Here is a 23,010-nt window from a genome sequence, read left to right as displayed (position 1 = left end):
TAGAACCACAATTCCTTCACCATTATTAGTACTTGAGAAATCTTCCTTCCACTATTAATTAGTCTCTCTGCGTTTCATTCTTTTGCAATACTCTTTTCTTAAGTACAAAGAGAACAAGCACGGGCCAATCTTATTCTCTTTTCTCTGTCTAAAATATACATTCAAAACAAAATGGATGCTTTGAAGATGAGACTCTTTGGAGCAGCCACAGGCATGATCATGGCTGTCGCCGCTGTTCAAAATGTCGCTGCTGCTGATGCACCTGCACCTGGTCCCTCTGGTGATGCAGCTGGTTTGGTTCCTGCTATCTTCGCCTCGGCATCTGCTGTTGCTTTTGCTTTGTTCTTCTGAAAAATGAATTGCGCTACTTAGATATTAATGGTCGGGTTTAGGTTGGAGGAATCCACCCAACACCCTCTTATGGGATACATGTATTTTATATAACACTGAACAAACACGAGCAAAGAGACCCTGACCTCGAGCAACTCAGTGAATTTGTAATGATATACTGATAATTCAATATAATGCATATTAGCTTTTTTTTATTCCTTATTCTTTTTTTTAATGAATTATGAAACTTTCTATCTGGAGAATTTGATCGACCAAAGGTAATTTCATGATTCAATGCTACTACAGAAAAATTGTTTATTTTGTTACTCAAGTTTTTGCGACAGCTGCAGTATATGGTAAGGTTATGAAATAAATATGATAATGTTATGAAATAAATGATTAATGACTAATGAAATGAGGGAAGCCTAATTCTTTTTCAAACCCTAGAATTCTCTAATCTCTCTCTTCATCTGCTTTCCTCCCTAAGACAAAGATTTTCATGCTTTTCTCCCTAAATCTTTTCTTTGTGATTGAAGCAGCCTTTGAATGGCCACCGTGCGTGGTTTAGGCGAAGACTGTTCATGCTCAACCTCCCGTAACTCACTTTCAGAAACCTAAAATCCCACTTCTAACCTCTTTTAGATTTTAGGTAACTACATTTTGGCGACGACAGTGGGAGGTTGTTCACTCAGTTACAGATATCAATCATGGTCTCTTAGGAAGGAAGACGATTCCACCAATCCAAACATAAAAATGTTCCAGTGATTCAGTTTCTGTAAAGCCATTACAGGTTTAGCCAAGAGAGTTATCCCTACCAGCACTTTGTCTCTCTTTCGAGTTTGACCTTAATGAATAGGTTAGTGCGTCCCGAATCACATGGATCTCTTCCTGCATAGCAAAACGCATATTCTAATAAAAATCTGCTGCTAATCCTTGAAAACGTTGGATATGGACCAAGGAGAACTCACGGAGACTCAACAAAGTCTTGAAAAATCTCAAATCGACATCCAGACTTATCTGAAAATGCCTTTAGAGTTACCAGTATGGATAGATCCAATAAATCTAGATCGAGTACACATTTCCTAAAGAAGGAGCACTAAAACTACTGAGAATAGCACTGACGGGATCTTGTCTGCAATCGACCTCACCGGAGAAGATAAAACTCATTACAAACGCGACATAGCAAAGCAACCATGCAACCGACCTTATCACTCTCAAGGACCTCAAGGACCAGATGACGCTCTAAACTTGGAGATTCTGACGAACATTTACTCCAAAATTCGTTTAGGTCGAGGGCCCTCAACCTGATCACAGGGGACTCGGGAAGTTTACTTCACTTTACTATTTTACTTATAACTCTTTCATTCTGTATCAGATTGACCTAGTTTTTTTCCGTCGTATTTGTCTTTTCGTCGTTTACAGGATAAACTTAGCGAAAACTTGGAAAGGTTCCGAAAAATTCGTGACCTAGACAAAAGCTTTGAAGAGCCATATAAGGTCATAAATCGCCAGCCGAGATGCATCTTGTTCTTTTCGTGTTTCAGAGAATCATGACCATAATGCGACAAAGTATAAGATGAGACTAGCTTTCAAGACATTGCTCGGCGACAGCTCATACTTATCTGAAGATTCGAAGCCGTCGGTCGATATGCTATATGAACACTCGTCCCATCAGAATGGAAAGGAGTCCTAGCAATTGTACGACCAAGTCTCAATGAGCCTACATCTCGGCTACACCAACGATTATCCAGTATCATTTTCCTATGGGACCTCAATTCACCCAAGAAGGAGAAGGAGAATATCTTCGCACCTGAACCTACCAATTGAAAAGAAATCCCAAGTGAGGTGAAGATAAAATTTCATTACTCGACATACAACCGCAACCAACTACTATCACTGAAGTAAACGAGGGAAGGATCCGACACCGTAGCTCCAATCCGCTTGTAGTTTTGTCAGTAAAAGCCTCCTCTCTCAAAAAGATATGCTCGGCAGGCTATCCCATAAGTCAGAGTCATACGTGATGAGCAAAGGAAAAGACATGACGATCACTTACAACTTCCTCAGGTCGAAACACGATTCCTCCACGTGAAGAATTACCTAGCATATTCTCAGAGAACTCTTTCATCAATAAAACAAACAAAAAATCGACTGCGCAGTTGGACCTGAATGTATCTATTACCCTAATTGTACCAGAAGGCATATACTACTCTCAAGTTCGGTTGAGCATCCTCCCAAAAGAAGAATAAATCTCAACGGATAATTTTACTACAGAAGTTCACATGAATGTCTGTCAAGACACCTTGTAGAGGCGGAACAACAACTTCATCTTATCCACAAAGACACGACAGTATCTCGACATGACTCTCCATGGACGACTCTAGCACACAGATTATCGCTTGCCCGCCTTGAAGACTCAATCTCGTACGCTACAAGGGTCTTACTTCATTTTCCAAACATCCCGAGTCAATGGGAATTCCTAGTCTTATATCAAACTGGGGACTAAAGGAGAATCGTACATCACATAACTGCATGACCAACATGAGGTGGCCCAGACATCCAATTTTCATATAACAGATTTAGAAACGATCAGCGCAGGAGTCTCAAAAGATCGGGACACATCAAGACCATCCAACTCCCCAAACCCACAACACAACATGTTATTACTTGGGATTAGGTGACTAGAGATTAGCCTTTAAAATCGTGAAGGGGACTTATCTCGAGAAATCTCGTATCTCTCTCTAGTCTCGTCGAATTCTTCTCCATCAGCATCTGTACTCAGCAATTGCAACCATGTCCCGGATCCTGACTGAAGATAAGATGTTTTAGGGTTTTATACGCGTGCACCAGAACTATATCAAGTAGAAAAAGCATTCAAATTATCCCTCAATAATAAACGCATGCAGGAGCAAACTAGGGTTCACAATCGGTATGAAGAGGAGTCTATAGTTTCCACTCTACTTAGACGCGACTCATACTTTAGTACATGACTCGACGAACTAAGACAAATGGGTAGAGAATTCGAAAACACGTTATAGATAAAAGTAACTGACCATGTCTCTCTTACCATGTGTTAAAAGGGCATGATGTTTCAATACACGATGCAAGAGACGTCATCAAAACACTTAAAGAAATTGTTGATAAATAGATCTGGACTCCAAGTTCAACTTCATATGGATATATCATCGGAAACACAAGCTGGAAATCCTAATTTATCCAATTGATGAAGGTTGGGTCTTTTCTGTTCGATAGTGGGGGTCAACCACTGAAATCGGACATCAAACGAAGTTTTTACATCCTTTGGAGTCAGGATCGCGCAAGGAATGAACTTATATTACGAATTTAACTTAGGGTTTTCACCTACTCGCATACCCAACGGACAAATATAGTGTTTGCATCAATTTCGAACTCATGAGGGTCCCATTCCTTTACCATATGCATATGGAAAAGGTTCAGAGAGAGAAAATATCAACCCCGGAGAAATCTTCCGACAGAGCCTTCTAGAGAAAATCTCTTTCTTCATGTTCCGTTGATTCACTTTGGCCTCTGCATCTCGAGCCACCTTCTTGGCATGTTTCAGCTCTTCATTTACCATGCTACATTCCAGATTAAGAAACTCTCTAAAATACGAGGACCTGAACTCAACTCACCCCGACGGATTCTGACAGAATTGAGCCCAAATATTCTCACGGGTTGTCACCAAGTTTCCCACGTTTACAAAATCATCAGAAGCAAGACTGTTCGGAGTTATCATTCTCATGATATAATTCATATGTAAGTGTCTCATCCGAAGTCAAGATATGGGTTCTGTGAAATTACCCTCATGCCGGTCAGTTGTCTCTGCACCTGAATCTCTTCCTGGAATCCTTTTGAAATTATTGAAGCCCTCTTCATCCGCATTCTACCAAGATCTAACTCGTTCTTACCATGAAGACTACTCTACAAACAAAGAGAAGATCAGACAAGGCTGCAAATTTCAAATTACATAGGTTAAAATAGGGAGCAACAACACAGGACTAGGGTTTGATTTACATGAGGACCGGCCTGTCCCCCTAAAACCTTGTCCTCCTACAATCCCTTCAAGCCTTTTCTTATCCTAGTCCCTTCAAGCATACCCTCATGCCTAGATTCATGTACTTATCAATAAATCCATCACACATCTCATGAGATACTCTTGGATTTGTTTGGGTCCACACTTTAACAAGGGATCAAGCAAAATACGTTTTCTGGAAACCATAGAGTAAAAACGAATAATCAATACCACGGACGTGTCTCTGGCGTAAGAATACAAAATTCACGACCTAAACCAAGAGAAGGAAGGGTATTGAAGTGATAATACTCCAAGGGGTTTTGCTTGAAACAAGAGAATGTTTTAAGAATCCAACTAAAACAAGGATTCATTTGATAATTCAGATTGATGAACATTGCAATACGAAGACTTGAAAACTGATGACAATTCATAAGGAATTTCGGGGTACTTTCTAAATCAAATATGTTCCTTTATGTCTTCCCAAGAACATACCAAAAGTGCGCTTCAAACGGACAAACGATCTAGGAGATGTGGTCCCAACACCGAAGTAAGTGCAATCTGAAAACTCCTGAAATTTTTATATGAGATTTCTGAAGTCAAAAGTATGCATGGATTTGATTGGCCAAACGAACTCGGAATCGAGTCATTCTTTTTGTGTTAGAAATCCTATCTCATTTTATTTCAAAGTTGGTGATGGACTCAAATCGGAGTCCATATAAATATTTTACATTCATTCTCCCTAAGTGTCTCAAATATGAAGTTTTATGACGAACACCTAAACAAAGAGAATCCTTGACAAATATGACTACTTCTATTGATTCGATGGTCGAAGAATTATGCATCAGAGATGATTGAAGAAAGCTGATTAAGTTCTTATCCACTCATATAAGACCCATACACACGGTTTTCCAACTAGAGTTCAAGTCAAGCAAAGAAATGAGTTTCAGGAAAAGACAGAAGAGTTCGGCTCAAAAATGGAATCTCGGTACGAAGGATTTGCCAAAGAAGAGTGGACCGATCTCCGTAACTAGTACACGCCTCAAAAAGAAAAAAAAGAAAGAAAAAAAGTGAAAAATAGTTATCTTTACGATCCTATCTCAAAAGGGGATCTCTCCAGAAAAAGGAAAAGGAATTGGAGCAAAGAGAGGAAATTAAGAAAATTTGGCTCAGATAAGGAAACCTAGGCTTTTCCTCCTTCAAATAATTCCTCCAAGTCATGGCCAAGACCTTCCCCACTCGTGTAAAAACACTTTCCAAGTCCAACGGGACGTGATCCATTCCCTCGGAATTTTTCAGAAGAGAAAGTTGAAAAGAGAATTAGGGTTTTGACCAAAAAACCCTAATTTCAAGAGTTCGACAAAGAAAGGAATTTATCCAAAAAGGAAAGAGCCAAGACCCTCACACGAGAAAGTATGCTTCTATAGAGTATTTGGACTCACATTTTCTCTCGGAATTTTTTGGGGGAGAAAAAATTAAAAGAGAATTATGGTTTTGACGAAATAACCCTAATTCTGGAAAGGTGGATGAAAATTGGATTTTTCTTCTTATAGCAAGGAGTTGAGCCTCTCTCCATTCTCTTGGAAGATTATCTACACCTCTTTCAACCATTTTTGTCTCATCAATTCAGAATAGACGAGCTCATAAGGGATTTTGACCGAAATACCCTTATTTTATAATTTTGAGTATTTTCAAAGAAGAACGCCCTTATACATCCAGATACTGACCAAGCGCTCATTTCAAAGACCTCATACACGTGATTATTAAGTTATCCAAGTGTTCAAAGAGGAACAGGATTGAATCGGAATTCAAAGAGGCGGAATTTCATAAAAAATAAAGAAATCTAACTCAAAACGAGAAATTCGAGTTTATGATTTCCAAAAGCAGAACCAGAAACGCGTCAATCTCTCTTTCAAGACATGAATATGCCTAAGGAATCTCCATATATCTCTCATTCCAAAGAAACATCAAGCTCATAGTGGTTTTGACGAAACTACACTTAGTTTCAAAAGTATGTATTTTCTCTAATAAAGAGGAGTCTGATTGGTACAATGAATTAAACAAGCTTTCATCACACGAGGTGCCGACCCCACAAGATAGATGCTCCTCTCCAGAGTGTCTGAAAGAGTCAGACATAAAATTAGGGTTTAGGTACAGTACAAACTTGAATTCAGAATTTACATGGGATAGGGACTCTGTGACTTCAAAAGTAAGTGTCTATCTTTTATCACGGCCCTTAACCAACATCAAAGCCAGCCAGGAACCGTTCAAAAATTCTCTCTTCCCCACATATGCGTCTATACAAACTCAGAAGCTCAAGAATGCACAAAGAGAGAAAATTAGGGTTTTGGCCAAGTAAACCCTAATTAACAAGTTCCATTGGTTCAAGACGGATATTTTATCTCATCAAGACTTCATTATCATGTCATTAACTTCCAACACAAAGTCCCAGGAAATTCCAAGGTCCAGAATCGATTCCAAGATCAAAGTCATAATAATCGAAGGCTAAACATCAATTCGGGGATTCTAAATGATATAATATTCAAGGTCGGAAAATGGGTCGGACCCTTAAAAATGTTGTCACGAGCGTGAACCCACAACATGACTCAAATAAAATATAAAAAAAAATTAAGAGAATGGAGTTTCCGTAAGAATCCAAAAACATAGATGTTTGGTTTTAGATTTGATTAATTTAGTAGGAATCCAAACATGTAGATGATTTTTTGTACTCACAGTGTGAGGTTCAACTAAGGGAAAAAAACGTCGACCAAGTCGAACCTATAAACTCCCCAGAACACCCCAAAACAAACCAACTCCCTAACATTTTAGTTTTTACCAGTAACAAGGAGTTCAACAGTTTCTTTCAAACTCCCCCACGACTAACGGGGATTTTGACAGACTCTTTCGAACTCCTCCACGACTAACGGGGAAAAACTGAACTACACTCAACTTCCCCAATTCTCAGGAGGACTAACCCCCTGTTAGTTTTAATTTAACTTAAATCCTTACAATCTATGTTTATGAGTCAAAATTTGTGCACCCCTCTAAATTCGGGTGCACATTCCAACCCTCTTAAATGGAGAAATTCTTGTTCAAATACCTGATTTGGTATTTCATTTTTATTTTATTTTTACTAAATCACACTTTTTATTAAAAAAAAATGCAAAAGCTAAACAATATTACGGGACTGACTCAAGAAAACTCAACAATCAACAAAGAAAAATAAAGATAATAATCATGTTTACTGACTCAACAAAATATGTAGTAAACTACCTCAGACATTTCAATTCTCCTAAGAAAAGAAGGTTTTTCCATGTGTATAATTTTTTCTCCAACATTCAGTACTGCACCCTTTTTAGCTAAGGTGTCAGCTGAAAAGTTGATTTCTCTGAAAACTTGATAAAATTGAACATCTTCCATTGCTTGTAGTACTTTCATCCGATCTTTCTCTGATAAACCAAGGTACATTTCCTTGTTTAAACAAATTGATCACCGATAAGGAATCAGATTGCACAATTATTTTTTTACAGTTCAGATACACTGCCAATTCCAATGCACAAAGAATTGCATACATATCTGCTATAAAGTTAGTAGCAATTCCAATTCCACCAGACAGAGTACCTATCACCTGACGTTCACAGCCCCTTGCAACAATCTCAATACCTGCAACGCCTGGATTTCCAAAGGATGAACCATCGCAGCAGAAGAGAGTGTAACCATTTGCTGGAAGCTTCGAATAACAATCAATAATCTCATTGTATTTGATATTTCTATTTCCAAGCTTAAAAACTGAGAGTACCTGACTATCATAATTTTGTCCCTATTTGTTACCTTTCATTTTGTATCACCCCTCGTGAACTAACTGAAGTATTCTACCAAATATGTTGATTTGGTATTTCATATTTTGCATTTAAACACGAATTTTCCACAATATCGTTTCTCTTCTTTGTTAAATAGTCACTAATTAGTAGTCTCAAATTGTGTAATTGAGCATGTTAATGGGTTTTGCACATAACTGATGTAATTGTGTAAGAAAATAGGAATATTTACTAACAGGAATTTATTAACATCACGATCACAATCATTGCCGGTACCACCACTTAATCAAGCTTCTTTTTGTATTTAATTTCTTTCATTTCTGTATATATATTTATTTTGACCAATTTAAAAACAAATAAATCGACTTTATAACTTCTTTGATGCACAATCCCAAGTTTCTTTCATAATTTCTCTTGTCGTATAGCATGATAAAATGTAGCTGTCAGTTCATTATTGTATTTCCATAACACTAAATCCCTGGCCTTAAACCTAAAAGAGAGATTCACAATGTAAAACTGGATTATAATTATCCAAATTTAAAGTTTTATGAAAATTATAATCATTTGGTTTTTGGGATATGGCACACCGAAACGATTTGAAAACAAGGAGAATCCCACTCCTAAAAGTAACTCGATAAAACATTCCAATCCAGGAACAAACTCTAATCCAAGAGTATAAGAAAGTAACAATGGAGTTTAACCCAAATAGCAACCAACTGGTTAATAATATTTCAATAAACGAGCTCGCAGGCTAATTACAATGACGATGGAAATGGCTATTTATAGCCTCCAAACGTAAGAACCTAAAAGTCTAAAATTACTAAACTACCTAGGAGAATATATTATTCTCATAAAAACAGGATAAATTTAAGAAAAAAACTAATAACTTAAATACCAAAACTAATAAATATCCAAAATTTAGTCAATTATTGAATATATGAGACTTGCCAAAATACGTCCCGTATCAGGTTCCCCTACTGCAACGAAACTCGTCTAGAGTTTATACCGAGAATGACAAGTTGAAGAAAGAACTTTGGTGCTCCCACTTGTGTCACAAGTGGACCTTGAGTTATGCATCGGAATCACTTACCGTTCAAAAACTAATTTTTTCTTCATATGCTTCTTCATTAACATGTACCAAATACATGATCGGCCACAGTACAAAAATTCCCATGAACACTTCCACAAAAAGTCTTGTGAGCATCCGACAGATATAGGTGTATAGAATATTGCAAAAGGATCTTCATATGAGCTTTTGGGAATTGTTACCACAACTGCATCCATTTGGGAGGGACCTTCATTAAGTATCTCATTGTCTTCAGTAATTTGATTAACGGCCTGGATACTGTCGCTTTCATCAACACCAAGATTTCCTTGAAACTTAACATCACATGTTGCATGAAGAGCACTTTTAGACACCATTTCTTTTAATTTTCCTGGCGGTCGCTTACCGGGCACTAGCTTGACTTTGGTTGTTCCCCACATGAATTCACAAATGTTGTCACGACAACTTGCTCGAACCTCAAACAGCCATGGAGCACCCAACACAACATCACAAACGTCAATGTCAACTACTTCGCAAATGATTATGTCGGAGTAACACTTACCAATTGCTATTGGAATTTTGCAAACACCTAAACAAGTAGTTAGGCCGTCTTTGCTATTGACCCATTTAATCCGGTCTGGGACAGGATACCAATCCATCTCTAACCCCAAAGATTCCATCATTTTTATCGCCACCAGATTTTGTTCACAACAATTATGGATAACAAAATCCCAAAGTTTACTCTCCAGTATATATCAACCACGAAAAGTATAGGTTTGTATATGCATCTTGATTCTTGCATATAAATTAACTTTTCCCGGGTAGGTACTGAACGAGAGGTTTGAAAACTATCCCTTGATGGAACAGACACTTAGTGTACACCACTTAATTAAAATGGGTTTTTGAAAACTAAGAACAGTAGAGTAAAATAGTTAATGGACTTAGTCTGTGTCGACGAGTAATAAAAATAAGACCCAACAACCTATAGTATCAATATCTATAGATCTCACCGAACATACCTCTTTCTTCAACTCTTTTTCTTCAAGTAAGAAAACAAAGATTTCAGTAAACCGCAACAGATGAAGAATAAGATACGTACCAAAACAGAAGTTTCAACTTGACGATGAATGCACGTTTTTTTTTTTCGATAAATAACCTAGATATCACGAGACTCTTCGATCGATCCTTCCAGGCAAAATCCACAGACGAACATCACAGGAAAAGCCTGCTCTGGTACCACCTGATATGGCACACGGAAGCGATTTGAAAACAAGGAGAATCCACTCCTTAAAGTAACCGATAAAACACTCCAATCCAGGAGCAAACTCTAATCCAAGAGTACAAGAAAGTAACAATGGAGTTTAACCCAAATAACAACCAACTGGTTAATAATATTTCAATAAACGAGCTCCCAGGCTAATTACAATGATAATGGAAATGGCTATTTATAGCCTCCAAATGTAAAAGTCTAAAATTACTAAACTACCTAGGAGAATATATTTTTCTCACAAAAACAGAATAAATCTAAGAAAAAACTAATTATCCTAATAACTTAAATACCAAAACTTATAAATATCCAAAATTTAGTCAAATATTGAATATATGAGACTTGCCAAAATACGTCATGTATCATTTTGCTTCTGATTCTTCATCATCTTTATTTCCTTTTGTAAATTATACCTTAATTGTTGATAATGGATTGATAGATGTAGATTGTATAGGGAGAAAAATTGATCAAAATTCCCCAAAGTTAATTATGGATCTGGGTTTTATTTCTTCTGCTTTATGTTGCTAATACTAATATGGGCTATAATTGCGTCTTGCTGAGAAGTTTCAAATTCTGCATCTTACAGTTTGGTATCTTCTCAACTATCTTAGTGAAAACAGAGAAGAAGAAATGAGACCAAGAAAGAAAGAAAATTACAGAGCTTCACTCAGTAGTCATAGTTGGGTACCATTACAATTTGGCAGTAGAATCCAAAAGTGCTTAAATGTTGGAAACTTTAACTTTCTTATTTTAAATGTGATTTTAAAATATATATCTAAAAAAATGTAAAGGAAATAACTGAAAATCAGAAAACTAATTTTGACTAACAAGAAGGGTCATATTGTTCACATTGAATTTAAAGGATGCACAAAGTTGTACGGTATGATTAGTCTTCCCATGCCAATGGCTAAAAACTAATAAAAAAAGATTATATGTTTCATTAGTATTCTAATGCCATTAACAAAGATTTTTGTTAAAGGGAGAGCAAAAAAAAGATCTGAGGAGAACAAAAATCGTGATCAACTCGTTAACTAGTAAGAGCATCTCCAATGCTAGGGTGGAGGTGATCCTATGTGGAGGTCTAAATATCACATTTTCTACGAAGGTCATTCATATATGGACAAAGCAAATAAAGTTAACACCTTTCAACCCAAAAAATCATCTTCAATTCTCAAGGTTTTATCTAACAATATTCAAGTTAAAATAGAGACAATTGATAATGTGGACTTTGACCCAAGGTCATAGAGAAGGTCTTATTTAGCCTTTCTCTTCCACCCCACATAATTATGTCACAACCCAAGGTCCTTAACCCTAGCATTGGAGATGGAATTTTGGTAATAAAAGGTCTTAAATCTTAAGTGGCATAGTTTTTAATGACCTCCACCCCTTGCATTAGAAATGCTCTAATGACTCACACATAAGAATGTGTTAATAAGACCTCCACGTAGGATAACCTTGACCCTTTGCATTGGAATGCTCTCCGGGATCCTTTATACTACTTTCTTGGTCTTGATGTTAAAAGGACTTTCTGTCTCCAATCAAGTAAGCCTTTGACTTGTTGAAGAAGAAGACGAACGTGGTTGGTTCTAAGCCATGTTAAACCTATATTCATGCTAACATTAAGTCGAGCAAGTCTGACGTACTGATTGAAGATCCTACAAAGTATGGTTTTTGGTGGGTTCTTTACATCATCCAACAGAGAGTATGACTGATATTGCTTTTGTTTTTGGTGGGTTTATCTACATATGCAGCATCCAAGGATGACTGATATTGCTTTTGTTTTTGGTGGGTTTATCTACATATGCAGCATCCAAGGACAACTCGCTTGGCAGCAGCCAAGAGGATTCTCAGCTACATCAAAGTTAGATTACATACAAGACTGTCCTTGATGTTTATGTCCAAATATAATTTCCTCCATAACTACATTTGAACACTCTCGCAGATGATCAAGTGCAATTGTAATACACATGAATAACATCCACTTTCTCTTAACCTGAAAAAAAAAACATCCACATTCTCCTAACCTAAAAATATTGCATTTGCCTCCATTCTGATTAAACCACCAAAATTCATTTTCAGCTTAAATAAAGCAAGGACTAAGAAAAAGAACCACTATGTACAAATAAGCCAAAAAGAGGTGAACAGGCTTTGCTTTATTTAGTATAGATTTAGATATAGATGAAAGCAATATTGTTTGACATGATTGTGGATATCATTTCAGTCAAAAAATCAGTCAGGCAAAGCTGGCTACTGAGCTATCTTTTGAATCCCTACATGCTTCGAGGAATTTCAGCATTCTGCTCCTTTAAATAAGCCCTTTCCATCCACAGCTTCTTTGAGTTTTCTACCCAAAGCAAACGCTAATGGAGGTGGCACTGCATTTCCAATTTGCCTATGCTTATTAATAGTGTTTCCAGCAAACTTGAAACTGTCCCGAAAACCCTGCATAAGAAAAAAGATAATCAAACCCTTAGTATTTTTCATCTTATGTGTTAATTGTTAATTATTGTACTTCACACTTTAATGAGCAAAGATGTTACAAGGCTTAAGATGGCTATGATAATAAATAATGTAAAGAAAGTTGGAAAAATCATGACTTACTTGGGATCTAGCACATTCCCGAACCGTAACAATCCTGTCCTGATCAGGGTGGAAGCACATTCCAACTTTACCCATAGGTTGAGGGTCAGTGACAGAGGTTGGGAAATTACCTCTCCAATCCAATCTTCCAAACAACCCCTTCCATTGATTGTGCCTTTTCGCTGTGTTCGGAAGGCACCATGGTATCAGGTCTACCAATTCTCCTGAAGACAGTTTCACCTACACTCCACAACGAAGCCAATTAACAACACAGCCAATTAAACAATCATCCATAAGGTTTCAATTTCGTTGACCTTATGTTAACCGTAAGTAGAGAAGATCCAACATATGCTTGGTGGCAGTGGCGGAGCCATCACACATCAAGGGACTGCCTACTCTGCTAAGCTGGCTCCTAAGCCTTTTTTCTTTTGTATTATGGGTTCCAAGCCTATTTTTCCACTTTTGCCTACCCTAAAAACTTGGAGATTTTTTTTTGCCTACCCTCGGCTAGTTTCCTAGCTTCGTCCCTGCTTGGTGGGCACTGAAACGGTCAATTTAGTCAGCTTTATAACTATTTTAGAGTGCATAACCACATGCTGAGGCCTAGGTTTGAAGTGGGTTTGTTAGATGCAAATGTTTTAGTGACAAGTTAAAAGCAGATACCTTTTCGTTAGGAAGACATAGCCAATCAGCACCCGGGCGCTTAGGAATTCTCTGACACCGGATAAGATTCAGCTCATTCATTTCCTTCGATATATGATCAGACAAGAGCACCATGTCTGCTCGAATTTGTTTTTGGAACCAGGACACAGGTTCATTTTCATACTGTGAAAAACAGAGACAAAGATTAAGAGAACAGGGAAGAAAACAAACTGCTAATCGATAAATAGATTCTAGGAACTTGATTTATAAGAAAAGCCAAAAGATACCTCCATCTCGATCTTAGATGCCCCGTTTGAAACAGGTGGGAGATCTCCAATTGTATCTCTTACAGTTATCGCACGGAAAGGGGCTCCAGTAGATGTACTCCGTGCAGCTGCATACTGCACACCTCCCGGCAGTGCAATTTTCAATGCTGGGCTATTGAAAACATGCATTGGCTCAGGCCATTCAGGTAGATTCTCTTCTGGAGAAGCTGCCCATATAAACGCTCGCTTTCTAGACTGAGAAATACCAAACGCGCCAGCTTCTAGAACACCAAATCTCACCTATAACACAGGATTATAGTTTTGATTCCAGCATTTCAACCGTTTAAAATACAAACAAATTAGGTGAAAGTACTCAGGGTATAAGCGATAAAAAACAGGTACCTGATAACCCATTTCAAGGAGTGAAGCTAAAGTTAAGCGGAATGTCTGTCCTTTGTTGAATGATACGAAGGTCCTCACATTCTCAAGAAGGAAAAACTTGGGCCGAAAGTAATCGGCGAAGGATAGAAATGCTAAGATCATCTCACATTGGACCTTACTCCATGTACTTTGATTAAATCTATTCATTCCAGAAAAACCCTACACGAGAACTATATTCAGTAAAAGTGTAAAGAGTAATATATTATAAATTAGGCTAAACAAGTAGGGTATTAAAGCCAAATTGCATTGTTAGCATGTAAGAGTTCTCACAGACCTGGCACGGAGGACCACCATTGATAAAATCCACCTGACCAGGTAATGGTAAATTGTTGATTTTCTCCTCAGTGAGTTTTGCAGCTAACTCAGCAGCCTCGGGAGTGGAGATACAATCATCTAGGTCCCCACATTTTTCCATTATAGCCCTGCAGCAAGAATCCGTTAGCAAGTGAAAAGGATGCAAACTAGATATGTCAAACGGAAAGTAGATGAAAATAAAATAAAGAAGGCAAGCAATTACCTCAGGATCACATTACAATTATCAACGAACATCAAAGCATCTGGATGATTAACTATAAATGCTTCTCCAGCAGGTTGTTCGTATTCAATAGCCCACTTAGTACATGCAACCCCTGTGAATGCCAAAGCAAATGATAGTATATCTAAGTATCTACAAATAAATTGAATAGGAAATTAATAATAGTGAACTTACCAGCTTGTTGTAATCCTTCTGACAACCCACCACAACCAGCAAAAATATCTAAAGTAGCTAAGCGATTTTCCTGAGACATATCTTGTTTGTCAGTAACATCTAATTCATCTTCAATGGCTTTAGCTTTTCCCTTTTTCTTACGGACTGCAGCATCATTAACTACCTTGCCCGGAGAAAACCTAATCTTGATGTTTGGTGTCAACTGTCCATGAAGTGTAAATAGTGAGTGAGAGAGAGAGAGAGAGAGATGTAAACATAGCTAGCTTAATGGTTACTTACCTGCTTTATAGTTCTTTTAGTGGGGTCGTACTGGTGTTCACAAAAGAAGACATGCTCAAACATTCCAGGACCACCAAAAGATGGAAGATCACACTTCTTTCTGATTTCACACTTCCCTTCTAAGGTTGATACAGGCACATGAAGTGTCTCTTCGCTGTAGTACACCTACATTTCCAGATGACAAACTATTAGACAAACAAGGAATAATCTGGCAGGTGTAATGCATATATGCATGAGAGAGGGAGCAAGTGAGAAAGAGAGAGGCTTTTAACTTACTTCTCTAACATCTGATGCATAAGCCTTCTCGAAAGAGGCATCTTCCGGTCTGAAAAATCTCCGGACCTCAACCTCAAAAGACTGGGGGGTAATTTTCTTGGAGTTCTTAGGGAAGTCAACATCGACCAACTGACACACAACGAAAGCTTTCAGACCAACATTTCGGCCCGATTTAAAAGTACCAAGCTCTTCTTCATCTGCTGTGAAGTGTTCAGGGCTGACATAGACAAAGTCGTTAACCATATACTCAACTCCCTTGTAGATGAAGCCAGTATTTGATGAAGCTGCTTTGAGAATATCTTTCTCCTTCTGAGTTTCCATTAATTTGCAGGAATTACAAACCCCGTTTCCAAGACCCAAGCTTTTCAAAGGCAAACTAACGAAAGCACCTTTTTCAGGCCAATACAAACTCTTGCAGTAGTACTCCATTGGTAATCCTTTTTTCTTCATCTCCTCTGCTCGTGCCGTGTCAGATTTGTCAGCACTAGCATTATCCTTCCTATACTGATGTCCCCAAGAAATTTTTCTTATTTCCACAACAAACATTTGTTTAATATCACCCAATTCAAATTCGTGACAATTATTTGTCATAAAAACCTCCCTCTCATTAGCAGTGTTACCAAGAACAGTCTCAGATCCTCTCTTCATAACCCTACCATGCACCATTTTTCTTCCATTTGATCTTTCATACATGTATTCCACAAAGCAAATAACCAGCATTTCATCTGAATCATCAAGTTCGAGTCCTACAGTACCTCCAACAACAACCACATCACCACGTACAATAGCCTGTTTGTAAAGAGACTCGCCGGAACAAGTTTTGCCAATAGAATCCCCATCCCATCTGATTTCTTTGCTACTTGACTTAGCTTTAACTGGTTTTGGTGAATGAGACTTCGGAACCTTTTCATCAAGCAATACCACCTTCTCTTCGGCGTCCTCCTCTTCAATATCTTCTTCAGCCTCTTCCTCTACCTCTGCATCTTCTTTAACTTCACACATATCTCCTTCGACTGGAACTTCAGGTGAGTAATTTAAATAGTACTCGCCCCAAATTTTACTGATCAACCTTGTTGCAGTCGCCTGCATTGCTTGCTTTTTAGATATAATAGGTCCCATTGTTGCCCGAGGGTTCAAGAGTCGCTCATCTTTCTTATGCCGCCCCTTTATTTTCAACTTTGTGTGGCATCTTTGCACCATTTTGGCAGAAAGGCCGGTGACAAAAGCACACTTGTTGATGGATGTATGAGGGTATATAGCAAATAGTTGCAGTATGATCTGTCCATGGACAACCACGAACCTCTCAACTACTGCCAAATTAGATGATACATAAGACGGATTGTCCTTCCCAAAGTCAGAAACTCTCTTGATCACATCTGCAAAAGAAAGCCGAGCTACCCGGCTTTGCTCCAATAACAAATTGATGATGCTTATCGCAAGCCTTGCCACTTTGGTAACAGTTTCATACCATGGAGTGTACTGTTTTGATGGTTTCCCAAGTCTATACCTGAAGAAATGAGAACCCAATACATGAATAACTAGAAATTCATATGATAATAATTAACAGGAGGTAGTAAATTCTATATGTAGAAAGCTCCAACTCGAGTATTATTGGTATATTACTATTTTTACTTAACAGATAAATATAAGCTGACTTACCAAGACAGATCAGTACGTATCATTATCGACATCAGTCCACATCCAAATTCAATACACCATTCCTTTACTGCACTGAGATAAATTGGAACCCCGTCTCCGGCTTGTGCTCCAGAAACACCAGTATCATCACTAAAGAATCCGCCCCCATTATCAGCAGTCATGGCCCCAGAGCCAAACATTGTAACATCAGCTTCAGTGAACTTCATCGGAAGAAGCTCCAAAGAAATAAGTCTGAGATCTACATTGTAGAGCGACCAGTAATGAAGCATGTTTGTTGGGAGTTCAACATTGTCATCCATGTCATGGACTAGATACTCATCAATCTCATCGGGAGATGGTTTGTAGTATGCTGGTAGAGGATAATCATTTGCAATTTCATCTTCACTGATCTTGATGTAATCATTTGCTGATGCAGCGCGCTGATTTTTCCTTGAGTTTTTCATTGTCTTCCAGTCCTCTTCTTCCTGCAGCAACCGTGCATACTTATCGTCATCGACTTCCATAGACATGCTATCCAATTTCTCTCCTACATCTCCAATCTTCAAACTTCCACCTGACAATAGTTTGGCAGGTACTCTAACATTGCCCATCTTTGACTCATCTCGAAGAGCAACAAGTACAGGTAACTCGTTAAAGATTTGATCATTTTTGGTGGAAGTTTCATCCAACCCAATCAGTTGTTTATAGATAAAGTCACCTTGTGAGATAACAAATTCCTTAACAGACACTCCACCAGGAAAGCCCTTGATTCCACTCATGGAACGAGTTACTCCAGCAAGCAGTTCATCTAGACTCAAGTCACGGTTCCCTCCATAAGACTTGGTTAACTTTTTGTAAACCTCGATACAAGCCTGAGCCTTGCAGAAGAAAAGGTCATATAAGTTCTTGTAGTTGCTTGCAGGTTTCACACAAACATAGTCTGTTAGCTCAGTTGAGACCCAAACAACAGGAGACCCATCTTCATAACCCGAGATTGCCCAGGACTCTATCCGACCAAAATCTTCACATCGCACTCCTTTTACTTTTTCTTTGTCATTCTCTGGATTGTCGTCCAACGTTAAGATCAGACCAGAAATGAACAAATCATCCACTTCTGACATCTCGAGATGCTGTGGTTTCCCATCCCCCTTATGTAAAGTGAAATCTGTGAGTCTTCTGTTCAGTCGAGGATTATCTGGGCCAGAAGTAAGACGTATTGCGCTGATTTCATCATTAACAATATGTTCTTCTTTCGCTTCCACGACAGAAGACTTATCAGAGAGGCGAAATGACTTCTCTTGAAAGTTTGAGGGAGCAGCTGCACGTTTTGGCCTTTTCTGAGTAGGCAAAGGATCTTCAACCTTCTTGGAAGCATTTCGCTTCTTCACTTTGGGTACCTCTGCAGCTACAACCTCATCACCAACTATTTTCTCAAAGTCAGAGCTTGTAGATTTCCGGCTGCCACTTCTAGTCTTTCTCCTCATTTCTTCTATTAATACATAATTAAAAAGAAAGAAAACAATTAGAATCATATTCATCCATAATTGCTAAGCAACTTAGAAAACCAATTAATAATCTAGTTAAAAGGTAAAAAATAGGGAAGAAAAGAGATATCTGACGAATATAAGTGGTGATACGTCATCGACAAAATCTAGAAAGGCACGAATCAGAAGAATATTCCACACAGATATATATATAACAAAGGTAATACTATGAGATTAAATAACAAGAAAGTAAGCCTTTTGGGAACCTATCCGGGTACTTTTAAGATCCCCTTAAAGAATAAAGGGAAAAAAAGGAATAACTGATGTTTATAGAGGAAGTGCCGGACCACGTATCTTTTCTAATCAAAGAAAAAATTTATATAAAAAGAAGTGACGGGTAGTTTAAGGGCCTTAGCAATATACCCCTATAAGATGCAAATATGCAGCCCATTTGAGCATGCAGTCAACATAATGTGCAGGGTAAGATTTTGATTCAATAACTCAACCAAGAGTATATACTTGAACCATGTTCGAGAGTGCTCAAAACAATATGATAATTAGTTACTTAATCAAGATTGACAGGATGAGAAACTCTAATGAAAAACTAATAAATACAGTAAGATGACAAAAGAAGGAACACTATGATGCACCATAAATATGCTTGTTAGACAACATCTGAAAAAATGTGTGCTAAATCTAACCTAAAAACTACGGAAACAAACAGAAAATGCAACAGGGAAAAAAGGAGTAGGAATCATTAAGACAAAAAGTAAGAATGAGCTATCTAACACCAAACTCAAAACCGAACTGTGTAGTACTGAATAAATGCCATAAAATGCAATAGCAAACTACTAACAACTAAACAAGCAAATGTATCAACCAACTGTGCATTAAAACCGACAGAAAACGGTCAATTGATATATGAAGTGGTAGATATTCCCGCAAATCAGTTATACCACATCAACTGCTAAAAACCCTACATGAGTTCTACTACTCAGCATCTTGATATACGCAAAGTTTCAACAACCTAAACTGTGTCTAAAAGAAACCTATTGAAATGAAGTGTGGTGAACACCCACATGCAAACAAACAAATAAGTGTCAGGTCTTTTTGGTATATAGACATTCGAACACCCATGTGCTTTAACTTTAAGAAAGTTGTTTGATAACAGACATTTCATAATAGAACCAACGATAAGTTTAAGAGAGGTAATCATCTGCTATCTCCAATTCAAGCTTCTCAGGGATAAAGATCTCTTCAAAGAACAGGTAAGGTTCAAAAACTCAAATCTGGAATTAATTCGTGTACAGAGAACCGGGGATAACTTATCAGACAGTTTTACTCTTTTGCAAATATCAACACTACATTGTGCAGAATCAAGAATGGCATCAAACAAATACTACTCAAGAAATCTGCGAAGAAAAATTAGCAAGTGCAAAGCAAAACTGCAGGATAAACCTCATAACATGCTGTCAAGTTGCACAAAAAAAAAATTGTGAACAGATTATACGAAAGATAACGTTGAATAACACATAACTCAACGAGTGAACAGTATCAGGAAAAGCAAATTGACCTTTCTTTTGATAACTCAAAAAGAAAATAGATCATAAGCAATAAAAACAGAAAAGAGAATGAAACAGAAAAGAGGATCGAATAAGTGTTAGGTATTGCCATAGTACCGTATATCCTGCTAAAACTCTTAACCTTGCGAGGAGGGAACGTTACAACAGTTAAACATCTGCAATCTGATCTATAACTAAACGAGAAAAACTATCCCAAAGATGAATTTGACAAACAAAAGAGATACCAGATATCTTTGGTTTACCCACGTATGGCAGTATAATAACATGTAACAAAGCATCCCTCCCTATTTATATGCAACGAGCATGATGTTTGTAGGTTAGATTTGGGACCAATACAATTCACCTTAGGGATATCAATTTCCAGGTCATAATATCTATAAAAGACAATGTCATAATTGAAGGATTCAAAATTCTTCAAATATGCACAATGCACAATTAAAGCTAAAAATCCACCAACAATATACCTACTTTACATATAAAGCTGTTAGATACTTCTAGCAAAACCAAAAAAGGAACCCCAAGATAGAACTAATAACATAGAAGACAAGATCCCAAGGAATTGAGGTTTTTGATTGTAATAAAACCACAATTAATATCTTTCCAAAAAGATCACCCCCCCCCCCCGACATGGAACAATAACTAGAGGCGTGCATCGGGATTAACGTACAATAAATGAATGCCCAATGATAATAACAACAACTCAAAAATCAAATTTTGCTTAAAAAAACCCATTATCATCCCAATAAATTATTTTAGAGATACTACTAAGAACCACCAAGAACAAAACACACACAAACTGTAAACTCTACACATAGTCACATATCACAAATGATGGAGATCTTCTTGCAGGAGAATAACCTTCCATACAAGATGAATAAATAAACCTTGTCATGCCTAGATGTATAGAAACAGTTATACATGCAATGGTAAAACAAACAAGAAGATGCTATTACGAAATGAATTGAACCAACCCTAACAAACGTAATATAAGTAATACATACTTGTCAGAAAGCCCTAGCAACAAAGTGTCAGAATGTATCAGAACAAAAGTTACTTCTGGTAAACGAGCAAATTAGGTTAGATGCGTTACTGCAAAACCCTAACAAACAGTTTAATGATATCTTACTTTTGCAATCCTACCTGAATCTGGGAAGTCTGGTGAGAAAATTCACGCAAATTAGGGGAAATCACAGATGACAACAAACCCTAACTCTAACTCCAAAACCAAACATACATATAATATAGAGTTTGGGTAGAGTGAGATTATACCTGAAGCGTTGCAACTATCAGCACCATCGGACGCGACGATTGGTTTGGGATCCAATAGAGCTGCAGATCCCATCTTGATAAATGAAGAAAAAAAACCTAGAAAATCAAAATGAGTGACCAGATTGAAATATGACCCTCAGAATGTTCGATCTGGGGAGACCGAGAGGGGGAATGGAATTTTGGAACCCTTGTTCTAGGATATTTAGTAGATTTGGACCGCACTTTTACATTATATACTGGAAGAGTAAAGAGGATGAGGGCGGGAAAGAGTTCAGTATTCGCGCCAAGTTGTGAAAAGGAAAAATAAATAAAACCCTGAAAACATTTGAATTTTCAATGAGTTTCTGGTTTCAGGGTAAAATAGATAGATATCGACACTGGGAGTGAAATACTCCTGCGACGTGTCCGATAAAATATTGACACACGGTACACAAACTGAAATACTCGTGTGACGTGTCCGATTATGCTGAACTTTTGTGAATGGCAATATAATTTCGGAAAATGAGTCATTTGTCCAAAAAAACTTAAAACATGGTTCAAATGTACGAGTAAAAATTAGTATGGGTGAAATGGCCAAAAAGAATTTAGCAAGGATGAAGCTAGATTCATCGCGGCATAAACTTAAAAAATAGCAACGATGAAACTGAATGCATCCTGATATAAATTAAAAATAAGAAAAAATATTTGAAAATTAGTAGGATGAAACTGGTTACATCATGGCTATTTTTATATTTTTTTGTCCATTTGAACAGTATCTTTTTAATTTTTTGCCATTTAAAGAGGATCAAAATGTACAAATCTTTTTCACCCGGAAATTGTTAATTTTGGTCTTTTTAACCAATTTTGTGATATAATTTCGGGTTCTTCATAGTTCATAGATTTTTTTTTTCGATGGAATGAGGGGCATAAAAAAATACTAGCATTTTTAGGGCGACCCAAAAGGAATTAGAGGCGACACTAAAAGACAGAAAAAGTTATCCAAACGTAATTCTAAGCTACCCCTTATTTCTGATTTTTCGAAATGGCCAATATGCCCTTATATAATCGGGAGCCTACACCATAATCGGTAGGTTAGAGGTGAATCGGTATGTTAAATTGAAACTGTACCTACCGATTATAGTGTAGATACTTCGGCTAATAATCCCTTTTATAATCGGTAGGTTATCCAACATATATGACTACCGATTATAAGTTGCCCAAAAATGAGTTTTTTTCTAAAATCCTTCATGTATTGAATTTTGAAACCTGGTATAATCGGAAGGGAATACAACTTAACAACCTACCGATTATAAGGAGTCCCAGATAGAACCCTTACCATATTCCATAGGTTTTGAGTGTACACAGCCAGCCATAACCACT

General features: G+C 37.5%; 1 protein-coding gene across 1 annotated transcript; it reads right to left on the bottom strand.

The window, feature by feature from the left end:
- Positions 1 to 12,504: 12,504 nt before the first annotated feature.
- On the bottom strand, positions 12,505 to 21,994 carry LOC113331719 (DNA (cytosine-5)-methyltransferase 1B-like). The gene is made up of 12 exons (XM_026578363.1): positions 21,652 to 21,994; positions 17,337 to 18,804; positions 15,678 to 17,184; positions 15,402 to 15,566; positions 15,123 to 15,324; positions 14,931 to 15,042; positions 14,688 to 14,835; positions 14,375 to 14,572; positions 13,994 to 14,272; positions 13,728 to 13,889; positions 13,086 to 13,304; positions 12,505 to 12,926 (listed from the first exon to the last, which is right to left on the bottom strand). Exons 1-12 carry the CDS (start codon positions 21,722 to 21,724, stop codon positions 12,774 to 12,776), a joined length of 4,686 nt encoding a protein of 1,561 aa, XP_026434148.1. The 5' UTR covers positions 21,725 to 21,994; the 3' UTR covers positions 12,505 to 12,773.
- Between the last annotated feature and the right edge of the window lie 1,016 nt (positions 21,995 to 23,010).

This window comes from Papaver somniferum, unplaced genomic scaffold (genome assembly GCF_003573695.1).
Source record: "Papaver somniferum cultivar HN1 unplaced genomic scaffold, ASM357369v1 unplaced-scaffold_128, whole genome shotgun sequence".
Lineage (NCBI taxonomy): Eukaryota > Viridiplantae > Streptophyta > Magnoliopsida > Ranunculales > Papaveraceae > Papaver > Papaver somniferum.
The sequence above is the reverse complement of the archived record's forward strand: the minus strand, read 5'-3'. Positions and strand labels throughout refer to the sequence as shown.